Below are 27392 nucleotides of genomic sequence, written 5' to 3'. Positions count from 1 at the left end.
CTCCTAATAATTGCCTAAACATTTACCTTTGTGGCTGAAATTTTCCCATCTTTACTTTTTGCTCAAAGGGGAATTCTTTCATTTGAGCAAAACACCTTAAAATCTCGGAGTACACAAAGTGAAAATACATTCGTTCTTTATTAAAGCATTCTAGCCTTCCCTCCCTACCTCTTTTTAATTAATTTATTTATTTAAAGAGGCTGAATTTGGAAACATCTTGACATAATACTTAGCCCAGGTAGTACAACACTGAAGTAGGTTAGCAGTAAGTGTAGCTATATTACTCATACAGAAAGAGTATAAAAAAGTATGGAGATTGGAGTTCAAAAATGGTCTGATCCTTGCACCATCTTCCTTGGACAAAAAGGCTCTGCCTTTTGCTTCCTTGACAAAGTGCATCAGATCCTAAGTGAAAGTTATCAGTCCCCAGCAGGGCAAAACATTGGGCATGCTCCAACATCAAATGAATTGTTCTATGCATTTCCTAAAAAATGAGTCTTCAGACAAGCTATTCTGTAAAAGTTTGGAGAAAATCAACATTACACTGATTGGGAAGTTCTAATAGCTGAATCTGTAGGTTTACAGCAATGTCTCTTCCAAAGAGACTCTAAGTATGACATTTATGGATCTTTAAAATGCTCATTTCCATGAGCCAATAGCAATTCAATGCTAGAAGACTCAGATGTTTCTTCATGGACTTTTAGTTACTGTATTTCAAGCAAAGGATGAATCACTCCCACAACTTCTTGGATAAAATGAAAAATCAATAATGCTGAGGAATCTCTGAGGGAACTAATTAGAATATTTCACAAGTGATTTACTGTAGCTCCTTCCTTCTTTCTTTTCTGGAAATTAGGACACAGGAAACAGCACTATCTGGGAGAGAGGGAGTAGGTCTGGGAAATGAATTGCACAAGAGTCAGAAATGACAAACACCATCTTAGAAAACAGTCTGAAACCATTTCTACACTACAAAATTACATCGGCATACAGCCACCGCAGTCATTACATTGTTTGTGCATGTTTCCTCTTTGCTCCTTGTGTCAGTGGTGCATGTCCTCACCAGAAGCGCTTGTATCTATTGTACTGTCAGCATGGGGCATTGTGGGATGGCTCCTGAAAGCAAATTATAGTTGACCTAACTATATCTACGCCACTCGTGGAGGTGGAGTTATTAAGTCAGCATAGCGAGGAATTACTTCGGCGGGAGTGAACTTGCATAGTTAGGTCAACGTAAGCTGCCTTATATCTACCTGACTCTGTAGTATAGACCAGACCTGACAATATATTTTCAGTCTCAAGTTTGAAACTAAGGTGCTTGTTAGGGTGGGCACCTCTCTAAGCAGCAGTTTCTAAATCCCCTTGTTGGCTTGTCTTAGGAGTCCTGTGCAGTGGGGATTTCCCTTCCAAGCACCTCCTAAATTGTGCAGTTACTTCAACTATTCGAGACAGTGCAGGTCAGGCGCTCACTAATGCAAAAACGAATTCGGCTATGCAAAAACAAATTGGCTGTTTAACATTAAGCTTCATAAGCAAATCAACAAAATTATTGGTTTTTCAAAACAAAGGAACCAAATGGGTGAACAACATGTAAAATTTTGAAGAGAGATTACACTAGCAAGGACCCTTCGTAAACCTTATTGCACCTCACTGGGACAGTCCTAATTTGACCCAAGTAAGTTCACACGAGGGTATTAAATTAGCAGATTTGTGTTATTTAAAGATGTAAATGTTGGGGAGTTTTTTGGTCAAGCTTCAAGGGAAAGTCAAATATTGTACTGGTTTTCTACTGAATTTTTCTATATAGCTTCCAAAATGTTGTTAAAGTGTAATGTATTCAAAACCATCTGGAGGTTTAGAATTCAAATGAAAGAGTGATTAACCATGAATTAAATATTGAATAGAGCACAGCACATAAGTGGTGTCTTTAAATCTTTAAAATCAAATATCCAGATGTCACATTTATTTTGTCTGGCCAAGTGGACACTGAACTGTAAAGAAAAACCTGGAGTGGTACCAATAAACTCATGTTGATCTTGTAATACTGGTATTTCATGCACCACTTTATGCAGTGGTTAACAATAAAAAGTCACATTTTTCCTACAATTATCAAAAATTGTAATTCTATTTTTTCTAGTTTTTTTCTAAATATAATGTTTGCAGGTCTCCTTTAGTGTATGATTACTGACATGATCCACAAGTAGATACCACAAATGATGTCAGAAAACTCTCTGACATTAAAATTTACTTGGAAAGTTTTACATTTATGTCTAACAAACTGTAACCATATAAAGAAAAGGAGTACTTGTGGCACCTTAGAGACTAACAAATTTATTAGAGCATAAGCTTTCGTGAGCTACAGCTCACTTCTCACGAAAGCTTATGCTCTAATAAATTTGTTAGTCTCTAAGGTGCCAAAAGTACTCCTTTTCTTTTTGTGAATGCAGACTAACACGGCTGCTACTCTGAAACCTGTAACCATCTAGATACACATACTCTAGCTCGAGTAGTAGAAGCCTGCAGTTTGGGTGCTGACAATTTCTAGTTCAATCCCCACAGGTGTCCATGATATCTTTATATAGATAGCCATACTCTGTTACCAAATCCCATCAAGATGAGATTTCAGGTTGTGTGAGCATCGGACATGCAGAGCAAGCTTGTTGAAGACAATGGCGTAGTGACCCAGTGTGAATAACAGCCTGTTACTTACAGCTAACAACATTATTCCTTTGGCTTACTTGGTGCAGAGCCTTGTGTTTGGGGACAGGTTCAATACCCACTAAAAACTATGCTGGCCATAATTATGTAGCACAGTTCTCTACATTTGCTTAAACCAAACTGCTACAATAAGATCTAGTATTTTTTGGAAGATGTAAACAATAGTCTTTTTTTATAATGCATAGCGTTTTTTCTTTTTTCTTATTTAAAGAAGTGTACAGTACATTTAGTTGGTGAGCTATGCATCATCATAGCCAAACAGCCTCATATCCTCTTGGATGCCCTTTCTATGTAATTTTATTTTTATGAAGTAATTCTTCTTGCTGTTCCAGGTGGTAAGTGAAATCACAGTTTCCAAAAGCATCTTCTGATTTTACAGAATCTCTGATAAAAGCCTTCTGCCTCACTGCATTTTCCTACTTTGATCTGCAATTCCTTCTTCCCATCCCCCTTAAAATGTTTACTCCCTTCATCTCTTTGTAATATAACTGTCCTCAATACAGGTTTCAGAGTAGCAGCCGTGTTAGTCTGTATTCGCAAGAAGAAAAGGAGTATTTGTGGCACCTTAGAGACTAACAAATTTATTAGAGCATAAGCTTTCGTGAGCTACAGCTCACTTCATCGGATGAAGTGAGCTGTAGCTCACGAAAGCTTATGCTCTAATAAATTTGTTAGTCTCTAAGGTGCCACAAGTACTCCTTTTCTTTTTGTCCTCAATACGTATTTCTATGTGTTGGCCTAGCTGAGCTGTTTCTGAGGATTAATTGTAAGTATAATTAATTATATTGCAATACATAGTAATAGTTTTCAGAAGGATAAAATCTAGGATGTGAAACTTTTTTTTTTTCTTCTTCCAGCAGTTTGTGCCTTATTTTTTTGGAAGACTGAAACCTGGGCCAGGTTTGCTGAAAGACTTGCTCAGTTCTGTGGGGCTCTTTGGCACAGCTGAGCTGATTTCCCTTTCAGCTGGAAAGCAACATAGTGAAAAAGTGTCAAATTTCAGCTTTTAATCACACACATCTCTGTCCTTTTATGTCTAAAATTTGAGATAGGAATAATGCTGAGAAAAGAAGGTGTCTGGGCAGCAGAGCTCAAAGCTCAGTAGAAGCAGGGTCCTTTCCCCCACCCAATTTAGGAAACTCCTTGGAGTAGGCCCATTTGAGTGGCTTACCTTCTAAACTCCCTGTCTAAGGTGTGCAAGGGTGAGCCCAACCCCCATGGACCTTTTGAGGACTATTGCAGAGCAGCTTTCCTCCTGCATAGTTTAGGATATACTCAGAAGCAGAGCTTCTCTCCTGTTCCTTCTGTGCAGCAAACTACACAGGAAAGGAACTCTTTTATTACTTTTTATATTTATATTACAACAGCATCCAAAGACACCAGTTGGGAGTAGGGCCCCATTGTGCTAGGCACTGTGCAAACACATAGGAAGACATTCCTGCATTGAAGGGTTTATAATCTAGGGTGGCTCTTAAAATCTGAACAGATAAGACATGGGTTGAGGGACAGGAGTGCAACATACAGAAATATGTCTAACAGATTCCTGGCAAACATCATCCTAGTGGCAGGTTTTAGTTTTCCAGCTCTGCAGGAGGGGGATGGTAGATGGGATGTTACTAGGAACACTGGAGTTGGGAAAGAAGGAAGGGGTACACTGCTGGGGGTAGAATGGAAGGAAGGCTGGGAAGATGAGGGAGTGAAGAGAATTGGGCCAGCTCTGTGTGATGTGTGTGTGGAGCGTGGGGGCTGGGAGGGGGCCAGAGAGAAATCTGAGAAAGACTCACAGAAAACAGCCAAGCAGCAGAGAAGGAAAAAAAATACTCTGAATCCAAACTAAAGAAAGCACCATCTGATATCACTGATGGTGAAGATTTTGGCTAGGCCTCACAGCCTCCAGCCCTTACTTTGCTGCTGTTCATTGTTCCTGTCATTGTTCATTGCATCTGTCATTGTTCCTCTACCTCCTGCTGGGAGAGTCTTTTAGCTTCTGATGGCTGTCTCTGACCAAGGTGAATGGGGGGTCTTACTCTTTCTCCCCTTAGCCCTCCACAGCTGGGGTGGTGGTGTGTGCATCAGGCTGGATGGCCCTTGCTCTGGTCCTGGAGTGGGTGGGAGTTCTGAGTCCTGAAGCTAGATGTCATTGATTTCTGTATTAATGACATCAATGCTTTTGTATTGATGTTTGCAGGCAATAGTTTACCTTTGTTTGTTATGTGGTGTAAATAAAGCTGTGTAATGGACAGGGAAGTTTAATGCAGGCTTGGGTGATGGAATCTGCTGCTTTCTTAGGCCTAGAAGTTTGGCACCCATTCTGAGCAAAAATTGGCTGGTATGTCAATTTATTTATTTGGCAATGAGATTTTGTGTGTCTAGATCAGCAGAATAGCTGTTCCATGGTGTGATTTGTAAAAGAAATCATAATCCCATATTACAGAGTTTGAAATAGATGAAGTTGTGGATTGTTTTCAGCTTTGAGCAGCTCACTTGCTTCTAGCCAAAATGTTGTTATAACAATGAGGCTTACATTTGTTTTCTGTAAGTAGATCTCCAAAAGTCGGTCCCTGTTCAAGACAATGACAAAATGCTCATTGAAAAGGCTTTGGGTCCTAACTGAGTAACTAGGAAATTAATAGCCCCAGCAATTTTCTTGGCCAGTCCCGGCAATGTAAAAAAGACACACATTCCATTTCACTTCAATACTGCTAACCTCTTATTTGAATACATAATTAGATTGGCTGTAATGGACTGTTTTACATCAGTACATATGTAAGAATAGTTATTTCTTTATTATTATAAATACTCTGAAGAGAGTAGAAGCGAACTAGAACAACAAATCTCTGACAGTTCTGATGCTTAGCACACTGTGAACTCAACCTTGTGTTGCCAGGGAGTTTCTCTTAGAATCAGTGATCTGTTGGAAGTGAGAAAATGTCTGTCTATACAGAAGTTGCCATCAGGCTGCCTGGTAGAGATTTGTGAATTCTTGAATTCCTATAATTGGCAATAAACGTACCTTTCATTATTACTGTAATCTGAAACTCATTGATGATACAAACAGCTGTCCAGTTCAGGGTACTAGGTGTTGATTCCTACAATGATTTAAGTGGTTAAAGGATTTAACCTTGGGGTGAGTAAAACTGTCTTTGGGGGAATTCTACATATGTCGTTCTGAACTGATCTGCTTCTAGTGTCACATCTGGCAGGCCGGTGCTGGAAGCTGAATCTCCAGATGGAATTTTCATGACAGGTGTCAGACATGTGGTGTTATGACAACTTTGCAGAAATCAGATTTACAGGTAGGATTTGTTTATTAGCCTTTCCTGGGCTGTGAATGAATAGTTCTAATCAGCCTTCCTGACTAAACAAGGATTTAAGGCTTTGTTAATGCACAGTCTACTATAGTTACTTGTGTGCTGTGGCAAACTTTTGTATTAGCCAGGCTTTTAGCATTAGTTATGAACCTATGTTTGTGCAATGAAATCTTTTGTATAAAAGTTGGCCTGCAGTAGAAGATTGTTTCCAGTCTGCTTATTCCCACTGTTTTCCACTTTCCTCATCTTCCCCCACCCCCATATATAACATGGCCCTAATTATTATTTCACCTGAGCCTCATGGGTTTGAATGGATTTGATTGGGTACTGGCTCATCCCAAAGCTGTATGCCCTATGATTTATGTAATTTGCCTCACAGTTGGTACTTGGTGGAAACTTACTAAGGGTATGTCTGCACTGCAAGTGAAGGTGCGACTGTAGCATGGGTAGGCATAGCCATGCTAGCTTTAATCTAGCTAGAATAGGTAACAGTAGTAGTGAAGATGTGATGATATGGGCTTCTGCACTGGTTACTAGTGTTGCCCACAGGTGGGGGATGCAAAAAGTGCAGTTTGTCGTGGGCTCTCCCAAACTGAGCAGCATCGTGACCTGGTACAAACTTGAGTGGTGCTGCAACCCCATGGGCCAGGTCACAATAGCACTCATTCAAATTTGGCCCAAGTGTCTCTCCATCATGATGGTGAAGTGGCCAGGCCAAATCTGAGTGGTGCTGCAATCCCATGGGCCAGGTTGCAACGCCTGAACCAGGAAGCTGGGTCTACACCATAGGAGCTGCTGCGGGGGGTGGGTACAGGCAGGCTCACTTTCCAACCCTCTCATGCCCCAGGGTCTCCCTTCAGTAGTAGGTTTGTTTGTTTTTCTGGAGGGTGGTTGTTTCAGATTTTGCCCTGGGTCCCCCGAAACCTCTGTGGCCCTGGGGGCTAGCAACACAAATATGTATGTAGGGTCCCCAGCAGGCTTGTACTGGGGTGGCTAGCCCATGCTGAAGCCTGTGCTGCCACATCTTCACTATTGCTACCCGTCCTATTTAGATTAACTGTAGTGCGGGTATGTCTACCCATGTTACAGTCCCACCTTCACTTGCTGTATAGGCATGTGCTGTGTAATACCCACCAACAGTGTCTAACATGGGGGGCTTCAACCTCATCCAGAGAAAACGTGTTTCATTTCTCAGCCCCATATATCATCTATTCCGTTTTCTTGGCCAGCCTCTGAAAATGCCACTCACTCTTCTTCGCCCCCATGTGGTTTTTAGTTTATTTGTCCTCCGTAGTATGAGCAGTCCAGCGCCCTCCTCATATAGCTTGTCTGAGCTTATCCACAGTGCAGCTTGTAGCTGACTTCTGTGACGGGCAATGGTAGGAATAAGAAATGGATTGAAGAATGTCTTTAAAAATTAACCAAGAAAATGGAGTGGTGAGACACTAAGATTTTAGGAATGGGGGACAGTTTATCACCAATGAATGCAAAGCTTCAGTAAGGTATAATATGAGGCAGTGCCCCATTTTTCTGGCAGCAGTCTAGACTTGCTCCTCTTTGATTTATCCTCTTTGGGATGAGCTACTTGGCCTTTGGTCTCATTGTTATCTTCACAGCTGAAACCCTATTGCCTCTGTTCAGTGAAATGCTCCTATTACTTCGTTAATAGATACAACTGATATGCTTTAGAATGTGATCTAAATATGTTAATGCGACACTGAATTAGTTGGCAGCTACACAGGAGGGAAGTTGGGTTGTACTGTGGAAAGTATTGTAATGGATACTTTATGTATATCGTGCTGCCATTAAGTTAAACATGCAAAGGCACCCTTTGTTTTATTTTGTCTAAGGCTAAATAAAGCAAACCTATTTGGGAACAATTAAAAGTGGAAGTATAAGGCTAGAGAATTAAGTTTGTCGTTCTGCATTCTCTTTCTTGGGAATAAAAAATTAAGACTCCACCATATAAAGCTCCTCGATATCTAGCTTCTTTGAGGATCATAAAGGTAATTCTGCATGAATTTATTTGGGGAGTTGTAGGTTGCTAGAGATAGCAAGTACCTTGCCTTAAAACAAAAAACAAAAAAAACAGCAACACCCAGAGATGGTGTTTTTGCTCATGAATGCAGTAAGGCAGTGCCAAAAACAGTTCCATTCCTTGCTTCCCTTGATGAGCAATCAGTAGTATATTGCATGTCATTCTAATGCTTGGTATGGCATCTAAGTAGAGCATTGGGGTGAGTTAGATGGTGTCATTTTCTCTTATCTGTTACAAAAGCTAATACGAAGTGCAGATTGTAGTACCAGCCTGCTGTGACCTTGATTTTTCCAGTGGAAAATGAAATTTTGCAGATACCTGGCTTTATTTCCAGTGGCACAGTTCCAGACTTCAGACCGATCCTGTCACTGGGATATTCCTTAAGTATACAGTTAAACCTGTTGTTCATTAGAAGCCGCTGGAACCTATCAGCACACTTCACCTTCAAGCCAACTATAACTTCAGTAAAATTTGAAGATAATACTTTGGTTTGGCCTGTTGTGGCCATTTTTGTAAAGCTGGAAGTTTGAACAGCTATCCAATTAAAATTTTCACGTTTCACACAAGAGTAGTTCTGCAGCTAAAACCCATGGGGTTTTTTTTTCTATTTAATAGTTGCCTGCTGCATTCTTACAACTGTGTATTTTAAGAAACAGACTTTTTAAATGTGAAACATTTTCTTTCATGTGTGGAAGGCAATTTATGTTGTTTTGATCTTAAAAAACAAACCCCAAAAACCATAAATTGAGCATTTAACTTGGATAAATTGATGCTGAGAGACAGAGCGAGAGAGAGATTGAGAGAGTCTTATCAGTGCACATCAGATAACAGCATTAAGTATTCTTTAGCATATGCAATTAACTTAAAAGTGTTTCCAAATAACATTTTAATAATGTTTTAGAGTGAGCTATTTAAGACTTGCAAGGATACCCAGCTTCTTTTTTAATTTTGCGGAACAAACCAAGCTGGCCAAGCATTTGTTATTATTTTCAGTTTTTACTGATGTGTTTTGTGGATTCTCGGTCAAATGTACAGCACTAAAACTCCAGGCATCCATACAGCTTCTATATTTAGCAGCAAAGTCTGGTTCTGGTTGTTAAACAGTTTCCACTTATCGCTGTAACCAATCCACAGGATTGGATCTTAAGCATTGTGGTCATTTTGTGAATGATTTCTCAAAAGCCATGACATCCATTAGGCTTGGTAGAATTCAATTTTTAAAATAATTTTGATGGATAATATCTGTTTATTTTTAAGCATTTTTTTAAGATTTTGATCTTTTTTCCTAATTTTCACAGTTATGGGAAATTATGGGAGGGCCAGACATTTATGTAATGGTACTAGATGTTGAAATTCAAATAATTAAACCTTTATAAAAACTGTTATGAACACAAATTGTCAACATAGCATGTCAAAACATACAAAGTAAATATTCTTAAATCAAGAAATCGTACCCGTTCTGACTATTTGTTCATTAGTCCATTTGTAACAAACCTAATCCAAAAGTCTAATAACTGGATTTGGCTAAATTTTCAAGCAGCATTTTTCTTTCTTTGCCTAGCTGTACATATCGATTCTTACTGATGGAAATATTTTGTTGTGGCTTTGTATGTATGCTGTGAAATCGACATTTACTGATAAAATCTAATCCTTTCAAGCCTAAGGGTAATCTCCAAATGAATGTTCTGAGATGTGGGAAACTTTCTGTGGTATGGGAGAACCTGCCTACTTTTAAATGCCTTTTTGTTTCCTCAGACAAAAGGCAATAGGATTATAGCAAATTCAAAATATTTACAAAATATTTCATTTGAAAAATATGGTAAATTTTCCTCTGTGATGCAATTAATTTGTACTGTAAATTAAGCCTGGGAAGTGTTTTTGAATTTTAATATACTACAAAGGGTTTTACAGCAGTTTGTCTTCAAGAATGGTAAATATTCAAATTAACCATTTGTGAAAAAGCTTGATTAATGGAATGCATCAGTTTCTAAGTGAATCATTCCAAAACTATGTACTTACATGGGTGTGATGTCAGCCTAACTTGTTTAGCAACATATCAGAACAATTATCAGAGAAGATTAGTTTCAGAGTAACAGCCGTGTTAGTCTGTATCCGCAAAAAGAAAAAGAGAAGATTAAATATTTGTTTTATAATTGCCATAGAAAGTCTTTCAAAATGTTTTTTTGCACTTTAAATAATTTCATTCATGCATTAAAGCCTATTTGGAAAAAGTCTTTTCTCACATCTCCTCTTGCCTTCAGTTTCAATTTTAACATCAGCTAATAGCATGATTTATACTAAGGACATGGTTATACATGTTGAATAATCTCTGAGGAAGTACTTTACATGCAATCTTTTCCAGTACGAGGTTTTCATTTTGTACAGGATGTTTATTTTTGTATGTGCCAAAGTGGCTTGGGGATGGTGATAGGATAACACATCTAAAACTACTGTGGTGTTTACCTCTAGGAATTACTGCTGAAGTCCTAGTGGTCACCTCTTTTGATGAACAGCACAAAAGATCTCAAGTTGCCAAGGGGAAGATGTTGTTTACAACCAGCCTTTCGTCAGTTATGAAGAAACTGTCAAATACATATTACTGGGAGCAGTTGAAGCTGGTAAAGTTGGAGCGGTGGCATCCCTTATCAGATCCATTGCTTCCTCTATTAATAGGTAGGAACTTATTACTTACTCTGTACGTGACAATTTGGGGAATCTGACAGGGTACCACTTATGAATCCTGATTGAGATTATTAACTCTGTACATGTCAGTGTCAGAGTGCAAACTCTCTTTGGATTGTAAGGCTCGTCTTTGCCTTCTCAACTGTCTTTGTTTCTCCATATTGAGCTAAAACCCACAGTGGGGAACAGGAGAAATTCTTGCACCTGACACAGAGCTAACAATAGAGGGTTGTTAAACTGTGATAGTCCATTCAAATGGCGCACCCTTGGACAAAGAGATGGATGCTGCCTACGGCAAGCCAGTTTTTCAAGTCTGAACTCTTGGGTGAGGGGCAGAGAACAAGGGATCACCTGGTAGAGGACTTTGCTCACCTAATAAGCCTGATTGTTATGTTACTGCCAAAGGGAACAGAAGGTTATAAAAGAAAGGGTCTCTCACCTTCATTTTAGAGGAAGCATGGGCATGGATTGCCGGGGTCAGAGTGGGGGGAGAGGCTCCATGATTCAGAGGAGAAGCCATGAACTTCAGGAATGGGTGATTCTGGACTCCTGAGAGGACTGTACCCTAGAATCATAGACTATCAGGGTTGGAAGGGACCTCAGGAAGTAATCTAGTCCAACACCCTAAACCTAAAGAACTCTACAGCATGGCAAGAAAGCTGAGGCAGGGAAATGTGAACAGGTGTGTTTATTATTTTGTATAAGGTATTTCTTGTACTACTTAAGTAAAGGATAATTTGCCTTAGAATCCTATGCAAAGTCTGTCTGTGCATCTATCTGCTTAGGCTGTTGTGTATCCCAGAAGCGTTAAAGTGTGAACCTGGAGCACCCACAGGGCAGCAGTTGAGAGATGGTGTGCTTAAGCCACTGGGGAGTCTGGGGAGCCAGCATTACTCAGAAGGTGTAGGCAGTTGGACCACAGGGCCTCAGCTCTTAGAAAAGGGTGCTAGACAGATAGGGTGACCATATTTCCCAAATGCTGGGGCTGGCATTGCTGCTCGCCCGAGCCCTGCCTGCCCACTGTGTGAGGCTAGGGTGGCGTCATTGCTTGCTTGAGCCCTGCCTCCCTCCTCCCTCTGCGTGGGGCTGGCATCACCACTCGCCTCTATGCTCATTCTTCCCAAACCCCAATTTTTTTTGGCAAAAATGGGCATTTGGCAACTTCAGGACACCCGGGACAGGGCTTAAAAAAGGGACTGTCCCAGCCAAAATGGGATGTATGGCTACCCTAAAACAGAGGATCTGCTCTCTGACAGTGTGCCTGGAGACCCTGGTAAGAGACAGTGCTTGGGCTCTCTTTTTCAGACTTAGGAGGTTTAAAGCACAGGGGGCCCAAACACAGCAGCCTGGTGAGTGTCAAGCCAGCAGAGGGAGGTCTACCAGTGGATGTGGGGGGCATGTGTGTGTGTGTGAGAGAGAGAGACACTGACTCACATTTCACCTTTTACTTTATATGGTTTTGCGGGCAGGCACTTTGTTGTAACGTGTTAAGTTGTCCAGTTTCACGTGGGTGTTTGGTTTGGAAGCTATTTGTTCCAAACTGCCTCCAGCGCTTTCAAAATGTTTTCATCATTATCACCACTCCAGATCTTGTGTGATTGCTTTTAAGAGATTTTCACATCCCTGATGCTACCATAAATTTTCCCAAATCAACCAATATACAATACTTCTCTGGTGGCAATATAAGGCAAATTGTCAGGTGATTTTAAGAATTACAGAATTCTGTATGTTTAAGGAGAATAAAGGCATGTTGTTTTAATATTCATGGGCAGTCACATAACCCTAAAGTGACATCAGGAGGATGAAGTAAATGTTCACAACTAATGTAATTATTTTGGTTTCCTATAAATAGGTCTTATAATACTCAATCTGACTAACTTTAAAAAAACCAAAAAACCCATGACTTAGTAAAGTTCTACCAACATATAGATTTTTTTCTTAAAGTGCTTAAGTGGATGCTTTGTACTTGTTTCTTTAGTTTCCTAATTGTTAATAGAATTTCAGATTTTACCTGGAGATTTTTTTCTAAAAATCACAGGCTCACACTTAAAATGCTCATCTGTGCTTAGAAAGACAAGTCCCGCGCTTCATTAACACCTTAATTGAGAGAACAGTGAGACAGATGTGAGATCTTGGCAACATGGAAGCTTCAAAGACTAATGTATTGAGATATGCCTGATGCTATGGGCACACAGGAAATTCATGTCAGGCCCTATGTTACCAGCACTCCCAGCTATCTTCTACACCACTGACTTCCTGAGGAAACTACAATCCATTGGTGATCTTCCTAAAAACACCATCCTCGCCACTATGGATGTAGAAGCCCTCTACACCAACATTCCACACAAAGATGGACTACAAGCCATCAGGAACAGTATCCCCGATAATGTCACGGCTAACCTGGTGGCTGAACTTTGTGACTTTGTCCTCACCCATAACTATTTCACATTTGGGGACAATGTATACCTTCAAATCAGTGGCACTGCAATGGGTACCCGCATGGCCCCACAGTATGCCAACATTTTTATGGCTGACTTAGAACAACGCTTCCTCAGCTCTCGTCTCCTAATGCCCCTACTCTACTTGCGCTACATTGATGACATCTTCATCATCTGGACCCATGGAAAAGAAGCCCTTGAGGAATTCCACCATGATTTCAACAATTTCCATCCCACCATCAACCTCAGCCTGGACCAGTCCACACAAGAGATCCACTTCCTGGACACTACGGTGCTAATAAGTGATGGTCACATAAACACCACCCTATATCGGAAACCTACTGACAGCTATTCCTACCTACATGCCTCCAGCTTTCACCCAGATCACACCACACAATCCATTGTCTACAACCAAACTCTACGATACAACCACATTTGCTCCAACCCCTCAGACAGAGACAAACACCTACAAGATCTCTATCGTGCATTCTTACAACTACAATACCCACCTGCTGAAGTGAAGAAACAGATTGACAGAGCCAGAAGAGTACCCAGAAGTCACCTACTACAGGACAGGCCCAACAAAGAAAATAACAGAACGCCACTAGCCGTCACCTTCAGCCCCCAACTAAAACCGCTCCAACGCATCATCGAGGATGTACAACCTATCCTGAAGGACGACCCATCACTCTCACAGATCTTGGGAGACAGGCCAGTCCTTGCTTACAGACAGCCCCCCAACCTGAAGCAAATACTCACCAGCAACCACACACCACGCAACAGAACCACTAACCCAGGAACCTATCCTTGCAACAAAGCCCGTTGCCAACTCTGTCCACATATCTATTCAGAGGACACCATCATAAGGCCTAATCACATCAGCCACACTATCAGAGGCTCGTTCACCTGCGCATCTACCACTGTGATATATACCATCATGTGCCAGCAATGCCCCTGTGCCATGTACATTGGTCAAACTGGAAAGTCTATACATAAAAGAATAAATGGACACAAATCAGACGTCAAGAATTAAAACATTCAAAAACCAGTCGGAGAACACTTCAATCTCTCTGGTCACTGGATTACAGACCTGAGAGTGGCTATCCTTCAACAAAAAAACTTTTGGCTGTGGTTCCTGGCCTATGGAAGCTGCTGGGGGTGGGAGCAGTATGCAGAACCCCTGTGGCCGTCCTTCCGCTTTGGACCCAGAGGGAGATGCCGGCAGCTTCCTGGGAGTTGCACGGAGCCGGGTGGGGAGCCTGCCTGCGCCGCCAACCAGACTTTTAATGGCCCAGAGCTACCAGGGTCCCTTTTCAGCTGGGCATTTGAATGTGAAAAGGAATGAGGCTGTCCCTTCTTTCTTTCCTCATTCAGTGCTATTTTTTAAAATCTATTTTCCTGTTTGAAGGTAGGTGGTTTGGGCCAAGCCAGTCATTCCTACCATTTCCTCATGCCTGAATCTGCTCTCCTTGTCTGTGACTGAAAAGAGTTAGTGTTGTAGCCAGGATGCATTTTCTGTCTCCTTCTCCTCCTTCTGTTTTGTCTCTTACCCTCCTCTTGCACCTTTCTTTGTCCATTCTCCTGATGAGCTGTGCTGAATGAGCTCTGCTGGATGCATTACCTCTTGTCAATCAGTTTCAGGACCATTGTCCATTCAAGTTGCATTGCTTTTCCTTACTGATTAATGGGAAATGCTACATCAATGAAGGGAACAACACATTGGGAGGGCTGGTGGCTACAGGAGAAAAGTCAGTGACAGATTTCTCCTCAGTATTGAAAAGGAGGGCCTGCACTTATGCAATTCATACAATGCCATGCTAATCTCACTAACTTTGTCAGCCGGAACATTTATATCTTGGCCCAGAATATTAAAATATATATACTTATTAATGGCTAATAAATTGAATTATAGCAGCCTATCAAAGTCATCCTGAAAATCTGTTAGCCCATGTACAAAATCCACTTGCCTGCTTCTTCCGTGATATGAGTGGTGGCAATATTTTAGTTGTCCCAGATGAATAGAGGAATAGCAATTTACAAAGCAGAATTGTATCTTTCATATTGTAAGTTCATTGAGTTAGGGGCTGTCATTTATTATATGTTTGTACAGTGCCTAGAACACTGTGGCTTTTAAGCGATAATGCAATATTAACATAAAATAATAATTATGGGTTTAAAATCAGTACTCTGTAGTAGAGCAACACTTTAAGATTACTAAGGCTCCTTATTAAAGAGTAGCAAGATAAAGAGAGACTCAGTAAAATCCCAATGTGGAGTTAAATCAACTTTTTATTTTTCCAGTTTTTCTTCCTTTGCAGCTCCTCAGCTCATCCTTGGTCCATTTAGGGCAAGTAATTGCTAGATTGCTGTTGTCAGAGCAGGATTTATAGTCCCTGAAGGGTTCCACTGAGCAGGGTTCACAAGGGCTGGTGGGCTTTTGCGGGGTGGGGGAGAAGGATTTGTCACTGCTCTACTTTCAGCAGTGGATGCATGTGGGTTTTTGGGGAGACAGTTAATGGGTGGGTAGGAAACGGTGGTTACTATTTGCCACTGCCAGGTTCCCCTTCCCCTCTTGGATGAGCTTGCTGTTAGTTATTTGGTGTGTACTACCACACTGCATGGTAATTCTGTCGCTAAAGTAGGGATCCAAACATATTCCCACACTAATGCATCAGGGCCAAATCATAATCTCATGAAATGAAAGGGGATTTTGTAACTTGGTTTTGATGGGGCTTAGACTTGACCTCAGTAGAAAGTTGCTGCAGTGTGTAGGAAACTTTGTTTATGAAAACATTGAGTCTCTCTCTCTCTCTTCAACAATCAGCCTTTCTTCCTATAGCAACTTTCATCACCAAATTGTCAACACGTCAGAAGACTTTCAAAGGTGGATACCCTGGGCCAACAGTAACAAAAAAATTGGGAAAAAAATAAACCTTTTCATGTAAACAAATATTGACTTAATAAACAGTATTTGGCTTTTTGGAGAGACCAAATGTTGACTTGTTTTGCCCTTTGAGTAGCTTGACTGTGCAATGATTAAGAGGCTAATGTAAGGTTCAGAAATTATAAACATGTACAGCAAAGTGATTGTACAGGAAACCTAATGCAGGATTTATCAGCTGTCAGTGGGTATTTTGTGGCAAAAACACTCCTTAAAAATAGGGTTAGGAAAGAATTTGTAACTTATAGTAATCTACAAATCTTGAGGAAAATATAAGTTTTAAAATATGATCTAGATAAACTACATCTCTCAGCAGTTGCAATGTTTCAGTGATATTTATGCTAGTTGTTAAAAATAAGATCAAGCACAAAGTTAAAAGAAAAATTCCTCTTTTCTGCAGGAAGAGGAGATTTACACTATATGGTATCATAACTTTATCTTATGACCCCTTTGTGAGCAGTTAGTGGGGGAAAAAGCTGAGTGCTATTCAGGCATTCAAAAAATGGAAAAGTCTATGTAACAGCTAAATGCTAAGAACCAAATGAATCTTCTAAAAATGCTCCCTACAGCCTGAAAGCAATGCAAAGTCTTTTGCTGCAGCAGTTAAGTAAGCAAGCTGGTAACATGGTGACCCTAGCCTCTGTTTGCCAGAAGCTGGGAATGGGCAATGCGATGGATCACTTGATGGTTACCTGTTCTGTTCATTCCCTCTGGGGCACCTGGTATTGGCCATTGTTGGAAGACAGGATACTGGGCTAGGTGGACCTTTGGTTTGACCCAGTATGGTCGTTCTTATGTTTTTAACATGTATAGCAGGGCCAAACTAGAAAATATAAAACAATCCAGGTACTATATTTTCATCAGCCCACAACTTGTTGATATGCACACTTTCTCTCAGCCAGGTTCCTCTAAGTCTTATTCTGCCCAAATTTGGCACCCTGTTGCTATTCCCAAGCAGAAACTATTTTGATTAGCTGGCCATCCTCCTCCCAACACGAAAAGTAGCCTAGGAAGTACCTTGGATGCAAAGGGAGGAACTCTGTATACCCAAAGCTGAGTGTGTGTAAATGTGCAAATGGTGCTGGTAGATTTTAGGTTTATGGTAAAGGTTTTATGGGTCATTCAGTTGTGTATCAAACATTCTGTTTTTAGCATTTAATGTTATTAGATGAAAGCAAGTGAACTTTATTTTATCTCTGTTGCTTTCTCTCTTCTTTTCCCCCTTTCTGTCCCTTCACTCCCTTTTAGTTTCTGCTGTTTTTTCTATAGGTGGTACGATGTAAAAGTTAAAAACTTGGTCTAATTATTCCTTCCCTCTCCCTTTATTCTCTTGCTTTCCCTGTAATGTTCTCTTCCTCCTTCCTGAATGATTTTCATTCTCTTCCTCCTTCTCTTTCCATATCCCCAATCTCTCTCACAATTCCCATTTTTTTCGGTGCACATACTGGTGCCCTGCCCCTGCTGTCACATACAAACACTGGTGTTATTCACCAGTTCCCTTTTGTATACACTCTTGATGCCCCCCACTCTCCAGCATTTTGACTGATTCCAGGCCTGTGGGCGAGCATGTGTTGGTGGGAGGATTTTCCTCCTTTCCCTAAAATTCCAGGTCTGAGGTAGAGTAAATGAGTATGAGTTCTGACCCTGGGCTCCATTTCCTGTATCTTCTGAGAGCCAAACAGAGAGCATGTATCAAAGCTCCCACTCTGAAGCAGAAGACTGGCCCTGTAACCCAGCAAGTGGCCTGGATCAACAAGCAATAGGTCCAGTGGCCTAGACTGTGACTGTTACTAAATATCTGAAACTTAGCCTACTCTTAATTGTAAACATTCTCATGAAACCTTCAACTTGTCATTTCATTTTTACTTGCAACTCTCAATTTAGTTTTCTGTAATAAATAACATCATGGTAAATAAACAAGAATACAGTACACACAGAACATGAACTGGGTTTGTCATCACTTTTTCTTCAGTAACACCATCTGTTGTGGTGTAGCACTTATCATGCAAACTGATGTTCAACTGAACAAATTACAGTTTTCACGAGACATTTGACTTTAACTAAGATTGTACTATGACAGGTTTCAGAGTAGCAGCCGTGTTAGTCTGTATTCGCAAAAAGAAAAGGAGTACTTGTGGCACCTTAGAGACTAACAAATTTATTTGAGCATAAGCTTTCGTGAGCTACAGTTCACTTCTAGCTCACGAAAGCTTATGCTCAAATAAATTTGTTAGTCTCTAAGGTGCCACAAGTACACAGTACAATCTTAAAAAGAAAAGGAGTATCTGACACATGTCTAGGAACACTGAAAGATTTTTATACACGTAAAAGTAAATGGGATTACTAATTTATCCTTTAGCTAGATGTTTGTCTTGCTTGACACCAGGGAGAGAGAACAGATGTAAGTGCTTTTTTAGATGCATAACAAGAGAGTTAACATTTATCTTATTCACACAGAAAAGCTCAAACACTGAGTAAAGAAGCCTGGAAGTAAGTAGCTAAAGATTAACTTGAACAGCAGGGCAGGACTGATGAAATGTAAAAGGACACTCAATTTGAAAATTTGGAATGTAGTGCGTTTCAGCCAGTGGCTAAAAAATATGGTTCCAAACAATACACCAGCCCTTACATTTTTGCCAGTTTTTGTGGTAGTACAACCACGTTTTTTGTTTTATTGGTGTCTCGCATGCTGCCATATGGCAAACAGGAATCTGACTACAGTGAAGTATGGTGTTATACAATGCACATAGAAAACAAACTTTTTAATTTTTTTTAAAAATCTTTGATCTTTTAAGGATAGTAATAGGCCTATCTTGTTAAAATAGTAGGTAAACAATTTGCAGACTTGAGTGATATTTTGTTGTTGTAAGGTGTCTGTCTCTTTAATTAATAAATTATTATTTCAAGTAACTAGAATTACTAGGGGTTTTTCTTTTTTAGAACTACCTTCCACAGGCCGCATTCAGCGCATAAGGGTGGTCTGTTGGGCTATTGAAACCTGACAATGTTATGGACACCTGCTGGACAGCCTACCAAATGACTTTAGCAGGTCTGGCTGATGTGTGAGGGTGTGGGATGTTGAGGCCATGCAAGGGCTGGGAGTTACTCCTGTTTTGTTAAACTGATTTTGTATGTATGTTAATTTCCTACAATCCTATTCTCTCTTCCTTTTCACAATTCTTCTTTGCTTTTGCCCTAGACTCCCAAATCTGGAGAAATTGGATATATTCTAATCCATCTGTGAACTTGTTTCACTGTTTCTTGGTTAATTAAATAATCTTGAGTTTCATTCTCTTGGGGTTAGAGAAGAATTGTACGGTTTGTAGTAAAAAAAGACCAGATTAATTGTATAGACAATCCAAATCATATTTACACTTTTCAAGTTTCCAAAACACAAATCTTTATGCCAGTAAATGATTTTCCATTTGAATATCTGATTTAAAATAAAAATCATTTCTACATAATACTGCAATTGGATTTTTTCGGTGCAAACAACTGCGAGCCCTTTAGGAAACCTCCATGTGCAACACGGTACTTTAATCCTGTTGTGGTGTTTTGTCCTCTACAGCAGTCAGATAGAAGCTCAATTTCACAGGCCCATTTCCTAGCAGGTGAAGAGATTTCAGTGAAGCTTGACAGCTAAAATGTAGACTTCAATTCCAATAGGAAGGCAGGCAGCCAAAATTTAAGCTCTCTACCTGCTAAGGAGAGAGAAACTTAAATGGATCATTGTTGCATATGAGCAAGTGAATTTACTTACTTTTATTGTATTACTGTAGTGTGCATAAACATGTTTACTGAAATCTTGTAGATAGAAATGACTTATCTAAGTAGGGCTTTTAAAAAAAAAAAAATCAAATACAAGCACTTAAATGGCACTTTAACAAACCTATTGTGCCAGGAAAAATTGTTGAGAGTATTTAATACTTTCCAAAATAAGATACAAGTTAAAGGATATTTGTGGCTTTAAACATTTATTTGGGCATAAAGTAATACTTTTTTCTTCCTTCATTTAGTGTAATGCTTCTAACCCATCTACCTTGATTCTTCCCTTCACCTTGCTTTGTCATTGCAGTGCTGGGGATTTTAATACTGCAGTTGTTGTTATTGCTGATACTAACCAGAGTTCTAGAAATCCAGCTACATCTGGCAACTCTGAAAATTTAAATAAAACTTGCTTATATTATGTGATGCTCTCATGTTTTAATTTTTATTTACGTATAGGAACTGCTGTGTTGCTCATTGCCACAGTATGTGTGCCTTTTAGTGACTAGTGCCATCACCTTTGTCACACCAAAATGTGGGTGTCATGTTTGCGTGGTGTGAAGTGGTACATCCATAAGTAAGGAGATGACAAAGGAGATCCTGGCCAAGTTAAAAGACTCTTTGGGGATAAATAGAGGTGCAATAGGCCTGATTGTTCACTGCATTGCACTTTATATAGACATTTGCAGCTCTGTAAAGCTGGTGTAGAAATGCTATCATTCTGGTTTGGTAGCACTTTACATCCATCTGCATGGGTGCAATGACTACATAGTATAGAGAGACTAGAAGGATCATGAGAATTAAAGCCAGGAATTCGTTTGTAAAATGGGAAAATACTTAAACATGTTATAAGGATTAATTTCTGTTTGTGCAGTGTTTGAAGAGGTAAAGGAGTTGTTATTAAAAAGTCAACACTTACCAAATATTACTATGTGTTAGTATCTGTGATTGTGCAATTATTTCTCTGTATTTAAACTAGAAAATAATCATGCAATCAGATATCACTGCATGGGTGCTGTTGGTATAGATTGCCTTTCAAAAATAACCATAATAAGTGCTGAGTATAATTATTATTGGTGCTTGTGACAGATTAATATGTATCCGTATATGTCTCCATTTGCATACTCCATTTTGTTTTATAAACAACATTTTGATTGTAAATTACACTGTGCTTTCACTATTGCATCTTGGACTGGGAAATTCAGGTGTTATCAGCAACTCTATATGTCTTCTATAGAGGGTTAGCAATAGAGCGCAATCAGTCATGATTAACCTGGATGGTCTTTCATTCAGATGGAAGCAACCTAGAACAATAAGCCCAGGGGAACCAGTTTTCCGAGTCTACTGTTCAGGTGAGCTGTAACCAAAAAGCAGATCACCTGACAAGGGATGTGAAACCACTGAGGATCTGCTCTTAGCAAGGGCTCTCTCTCACTGGGCAGGAGGAGACGGCAGCTCTTGGGACTCTGAAAGGACTGACCAAACCCCAAAAGGCTCAGAGAGTGGTTAGAGAGGATTTTCATGCAGGATTTTTTTTTCAGAGATCTGTGTATCTCTTGTGTTTTGTGCATGAGTAAAATGTGATTTAGTCTAGAAATTCCTTTGCAAGGTCTGGGTGTTCCTTGCTTTAACTGTAATGTAGTCTCCAAAGGGTAAAATGGTAATCCAGAGGGTTCATGGCATTGGAACTTTTGGGAGCATGCAATTGCTACTGGGGAGGCTTGGGAGAGCCAGCATTTCCTTCAGAGTCTAGACAGTTGGAATGCATAGTTCCCATATCTCAGGAAAGGATGCTAAATAGAGGATCTGGATTCCGAGACTCTGCCTAGAAGCCTAGAGCTTGAGGAGTGATGAATCTGTCCAGACCTCACTAGCCTAGAAGCAAATGGGATCCAAGTTTTGGGTCTATTACAGCAACCTAGTGAGCATCCACAAAGGGTCACTGATCCAAGGCTGTAACAACATTATATGTCGGGCCCTACCAAATTCATGGCCATGAAATATGCGTCACGGAATGTGAAATCTGGTCTTTTGTGTGCTTTTACCCTGTACTAAACAGATTTTGGGGGGGGGGCATTTTCTCAAATTGGGAGTCCTGACCCAAAAGGGAGTTTTGGGGGGGTCACAAGGTTATTTTAGGGTGGTTATGTTATTGCCACTCTTACTTCTGTGTTGCCTTCCGAACTAGGTGACCAGAGAGTAGTGGCTGCTGACTGAGGGCCCAGGTCTGCAGGCAGCAGCGCAGAAGTAAGCGTGGCAATACCATACCATGCCACCTTTACTTCTGTGCTGCTGCTGATGGCAACTCTGCCTGCAGAGCTGGGCTCCCAGCCAGCAGCCACTGCTTTCCAGCTGCCCAGCTCTGAAGGCAGTGCCGCCGCCAGCAGCTGTGCAGAAGTAAGGGTAGCAATAGCATAACCCACCGCTACAATAACCTTGTGAGCCCCCCCACAACTCCTTTTTGGGTCAGAATCCCTACAGTTACATCATCATGACATTTCAGATTTAAATAGCTGAAATAATGAAATTTATGATTTTTAAAATCTTCTGACCGTGAAATTGCCCAAAATGGGTTGTGCATTTTGTAGGGCCTTAACTATATGATGCTCCTTCCTTTTTTTCAGAATTCATAGTGCTGGAAAGTAGAAGAGTAGAAGTAGTATAGCCCAGAATGTCAGAGAGAGTTCTGTTTCAAACTTGCCAAAGACGCTATGTGACTAGACATACCCATGAGAAAACTAGCATAGCTACTTGGAATAGTGAGTGCAGCTGCAATTTTTAATGTTAGAAGCATAACTGTTCTTCAGTAAAACTTGCTTAGGGCTAGATTCCTTTGACCCTTTTCTTACACTGAGTAGTACCTCACTCCACTGATTTCCCATTGAGTCAGTGGAACCACTTAGGTAAGGTAAAAGTGTCATACTCTGGCCCTTAGGGGCAATCAACCAAACCACATTGCAAATCATTGCCTATAGTAGCCTGTAGGCATTGCTTCTTCTGTATGAAGGTTTTCAGAGGCCAGAAAGGGGAGTCCCATTTGTACTTTTGAAAATCTCCCGCCTAGTGTATATTAAATGAAGAAAAAAGTTAATGCAACAAAGGTCATAAACTTAAATAAACAAATCAGAAAGCTAAAAGCTAAGTCTCTCATAGTAATACTAACTCATCCGCATGACACATTTTGTTGTATAGTGAATAGTATGTGCAATGTGCGTGACTGTTATAATGTAGAGCTAGCTGATTATAGAAAACCTGAACTATGATTAAAAGCATAATGTTCAGCTTGACACACTTCAGACAACTACTGGGTAGCAGAGGCGTGTTCATAAAACCTGAAAGACTCATGGATTTTGGCTTGAGTGTTCATTTGACTAAAAATTCATACCAACAGTATGCTGTTTGTCATGTGCTATACATTTGTTATTCTCTACTAGATCTGGGTAAGCAAGTAAATAAAATCCCTTTATTCATATCTGACTATTGGTGACATACATCAGAGCAGTATTTTCAAAAGCCTTCTCAATCCATCAGTAGCTTCGAGCACTCAGTAGCTGACCTCCCAATGATCTGCTACACACCGTTTATCTGTCTCTTCGCTGGTCCATCCCCTACTACAATGACCTACCACTATTGCTTCCATGATAACTTTCTTGAAGTTATTTCCATCTCTATACCTGATGTGACCACGTTTGTCAAGTTTGTGCCTGTTCATTTTTGACAGAAGGGACTGCTTCTCTTCAATAATATTTCTAACATAAGAATTAATTTTCTTTTCTATCCAGAAGATATGCAAGTCTTTGCCAGCACTATATCTCAGAGACTTCAATTTTTTTATTGTCGGGAGAATTAATTTCTTGAGGGTACAAAGATTTGACTGAAGAAAAGCTTAATTTTTCTGTAGTGACTTACGGATGTGAATAGTGGGAAATCAATGTTGCTTACAAAATGAAAATTGAAGTAGAGCTGGGTGGAGAGAGGTAATTCCTTTGTGGAGGATTTTGACATTTAAAATTTTGGTTTAGTTCAGATTTGGAACAACCCTTCCCCCCCAAATTTTGAAATTCCCTGCAAAAGGGAATGGAGCCCTAGCTCTGAGACAGACTGTCAAGCAGCCAGGCGGGTAAGCTGGCAGGAAACCAGACAGGTTTTTAAACCTGTCTCTGTTCTGTCAGAACTTTGTTGAAATTGAACTGTCCTTGCAAAACATTTCAAGTTTGACAAATCAGCAAATTCAGATGAAAAAATGCTTTGATCCACTTGCGTTCTCTAGTTTTGAAATTTTGTCATCCAATTATGGAGTAGAAACAAAGTTATGTGACTTGTATCCAATCACACACCACAAATAATGCATACGGACAGATGAAACAAACAGTTGAATGAACAACACAGGCTGCAAACTGTCCCTATAAACTATTTAATGAATACTTGTGAATGATATACATTCAAGACTGACTTGTAGAAATCACGATAGGTTTATGAACAGGAAAATGAAGAAAATTTGCAAACAAATAGTATTTTCAGTGAATAATTTAGCGAGTTCTACTATGAAGTATTTTTAAGTATATAGTGCAGAATATTTTACAGTGATGGATTTTATTTGATTGACAGCACGACATGAATTCTGCATATGGATATTTATTTGTAAAATATAGTTGTGCTTCTAAAATTGTAAGTTGCAGCTTCTAAAGTAGACATTCAAATATCCTCATAAATTGCCTATTCATATTATGCATGAGTCTATATCTGTAACCTTAATGTACCATTAACATAGTTTTGGTATTTAATTTCAAGAGGTAAAAATTGCCCTGCTTACTGTTGCATGAGACTTTAGGTCTTGCACCTCATTGAAGTGAATAGGCGGGGGAGAAGAAAGCTCCACCTTTTGCTTTTGTTGTTTAGCTGGAGAAGTGTTCTGCAGCACTTTGTTCTCCTAATGTTAAACTGGTGCTGTCTTGAGTGTGTCTCTGTGTGTAACTGTCTCATTGGAACACTCTTTCCTTCACTTAAATTTTCCTAGCAGTAGCCCAAGACCAGAAGTCTCTGACCCCCATGTCACGTATAGAGAATGTACAGTTTTTCCATCTTCCACCTCCACAACTCTGTTATGTCAGAACTCTATTAGGCAGGTTGGGCTTTCTCTATCTGACCTACATCTGACAATCTTATTGTGGTTTGGAATCTTTTTTATGCTCCTGAAGGGCATGTCTAGACAGCAATCACAGGATGTGATTGCAACTCATGTAGACACACCAGAGCTATCTTTAATCTAATCTGCACCAGCCTGCCCATAACCCTGGGTGATTGCTTGTGAAGCTAGTGCCTGCTGATGCAGCTTCACTGCTCCAGGGCCCAAACTAGATTTGAACATACTGCTTATAAAGATGATGATCACTATTTTACATTCTCGTGAAAATCACTAGCTCACGTCTGATCCTCAGAAAACATTTTCCTCAGCAAGTTGGATGAACAAGTGTATGGAAAGAACATTTATTTGATTTGGACAGTCTTCTCCTGCTCTCTCTTAACAAAGAAAAATAAATCAAATAAAATTTAAGAGGAGGATTGATACAAGTCCTTCTCCTCCTTCAACTGATGTTGAAGGTTCTAAAGGTCTCAAAGATTAAAAAGGAAGAAAGAACAAAGATTTGTGGTGAAGTTTTCAATCAATCTTTTAAAAGAATTATAAAAAGACAAAAAAAGCATCAGAGAATGGATTCCCTATCCAACAGCAGTGCTTCTTTCCTTTTTGAGGAAGGGAAACTTTCTGATTTTGAGCTTGTGGGCTCGTAGCATGAGGTACATGGTAAGTTGATTTCTTCTGAATCTTCTAAGACCATGTTATGGGTTATTAGCACACTGGATGTTCAGCCTGAGACAAAGAAATCAAGAGAAAAGAAAGACAATATGAAAATCAAGTCAGAAAGCAAAATTAGAAAGCATTTCCCCTCAGGTTCAAAAGGGAAGCTTTTAGATTCCTTTATTTTCATCCCCTTGTGTAGCCATAGCCACTGAGATGAAATGACTGGGTAAGGCCAGAAGACTCAGTAGGAAAATCCAAAAGATCTGCTTAATAAAGAAAAGCAAATTGAACTCTCTTTCTCCTTCCTAAGATCAGTACTGCTGTTGTCTTTCTAGTGAGAGGGAGTCTAGAGACTTCTGCTTACAGCAGAGTGTTTCTTAAAATGAAATATTGAGATGTTTGCTCTAGCCCTGATAGCTTCTGCACCATCTAAAGGATTTGCAGGGGTTTCTAATCATGGACAAATGATCCTGCTACATAACTATATTCTTTATCACTGAAAGTGAAAGCTCGGATCCATCTTGCAGAAAATATCTGCTGTTGTACCTCTTGTTTCGGGTAATAATTGACTTTTTGGCTTATTTCTAGACCCTCTGGCCCAAACATAGTACTCAGGAGACATCTGTGGCTCAGGTTGTGGAAGTTACTGACTACATCTACCACTTCCACCTATTGAAGAAAGTGTCTGCCGCAGAAGAAGAAACTTTCAGGTTTTTTCTATACATCTTTTGAATGTTCCCAAAAGAGACTGTAGTTCTCATGATGTCCTAGTTCTGAAGGCTTTGAACACATTTTCCAGAAAGTCCCCAAACCTGATTCACAATGGAAACTGCCATCTACCACGGAATTTCCTATTTTCTGTAGATCCAATATTGATCCATATTCACAGGAGATTCCTGATGAATCTTTCTCCTTTCTGTCATTTTTACTATAAAATCGTTCTGCTCTTTCCAGTCTTTGCTTAAGCCCATATAGTACTAACTCCAGGGAGACAAGCTCACTGGAGCAACTATGCTGATCTGGGGAGATCTCTGGGCTTCATCTAGTTTAGAATGTCAAAATTTTAGGAGCAAAATCCTGTCATCCAACTCCCAAGAGAATAACAAGAAGGAAACTTCAATAGTTCTATGAAACTAGGTTCCTTCTTTCAGTGAAAGGGAGAATGTGGTGCTCGTTCAGACTGGTGACGGAATATTTTTTTTTCACTTTGTTCTGCCTGCCATCCTTCCACATTGCTCAGGATATGCTAGTATTATAAACAAAGTTAATGTAATACTATAATAGGCTTTAAACAGAAGTTTTGTATCTAAAAGGAACTTTTTTTATTTACAATAGATTTCAAGGTTTGGACTTTGAAAAGTGACAATAGAAGGGAAAAAAGCAGTTTCTAGATTCAATCATTTTATCTAGAGGTAACATATATATTTTAGTGAGATATACTGCACAAGTTTCCCTGCCTATTACCATGGAATAACTTATCTCTTTATTGAAGAACAAGCTTGTCAAATAAATGTAACATGCAGTGCTAAATACTTATTTCATTTTAAGCAAATATTGATAATTCAAGCATTTATTTCACACTACCTTAAGTGAACTACCTAATAATTGAGTTAGTGCTCTTAATGTGGATCAACTGAAGTTTGCTCTTTGGGGGGGCAATTAATGGAACAAACTCATATAATACGTTTTTTTATTAGAA

At 39.8% G+C, this 27392-nt stretch overlaps 1 protein-coding gene across 1 annotated transcript in view; it reads left to right on the top strand.

Annotated features, from left to right (window-relative positions):
- Positions 1-27392, top strand: part of CPQ (carboxypeptidase Q) — a 238843-nt gene that overhangs the window by 41693 nt on the left and 169758 nt on the right. The window contains 2 exon segments of the mRNA XM_043507563.1: positions 10537-10608; positions 10611-10740. Coding sequence (XP_043363498.1) covers positions 10537-10608; positions 10611-10740 — 202 coding nt within the window.

Source organism: Dermochelys coriacea, chromosome 2 (assembly GCF_009764565.3).
Source record: "Dermochelys coriacea isolate rDerCor1 chromosome 2, rDerCor1.pri.v4, whole genome shotgun sequence".
Classification (NCBI taxonomy): domain Eukaryota; kingdom Metazoa; phylum Chordata; order Testudines; family Dermochelyidae; genus Dermochelys; species Dermochelys coriacea.
This window is presented reverse-complemented; position numbering and strand designations above follow the sequence as displayed.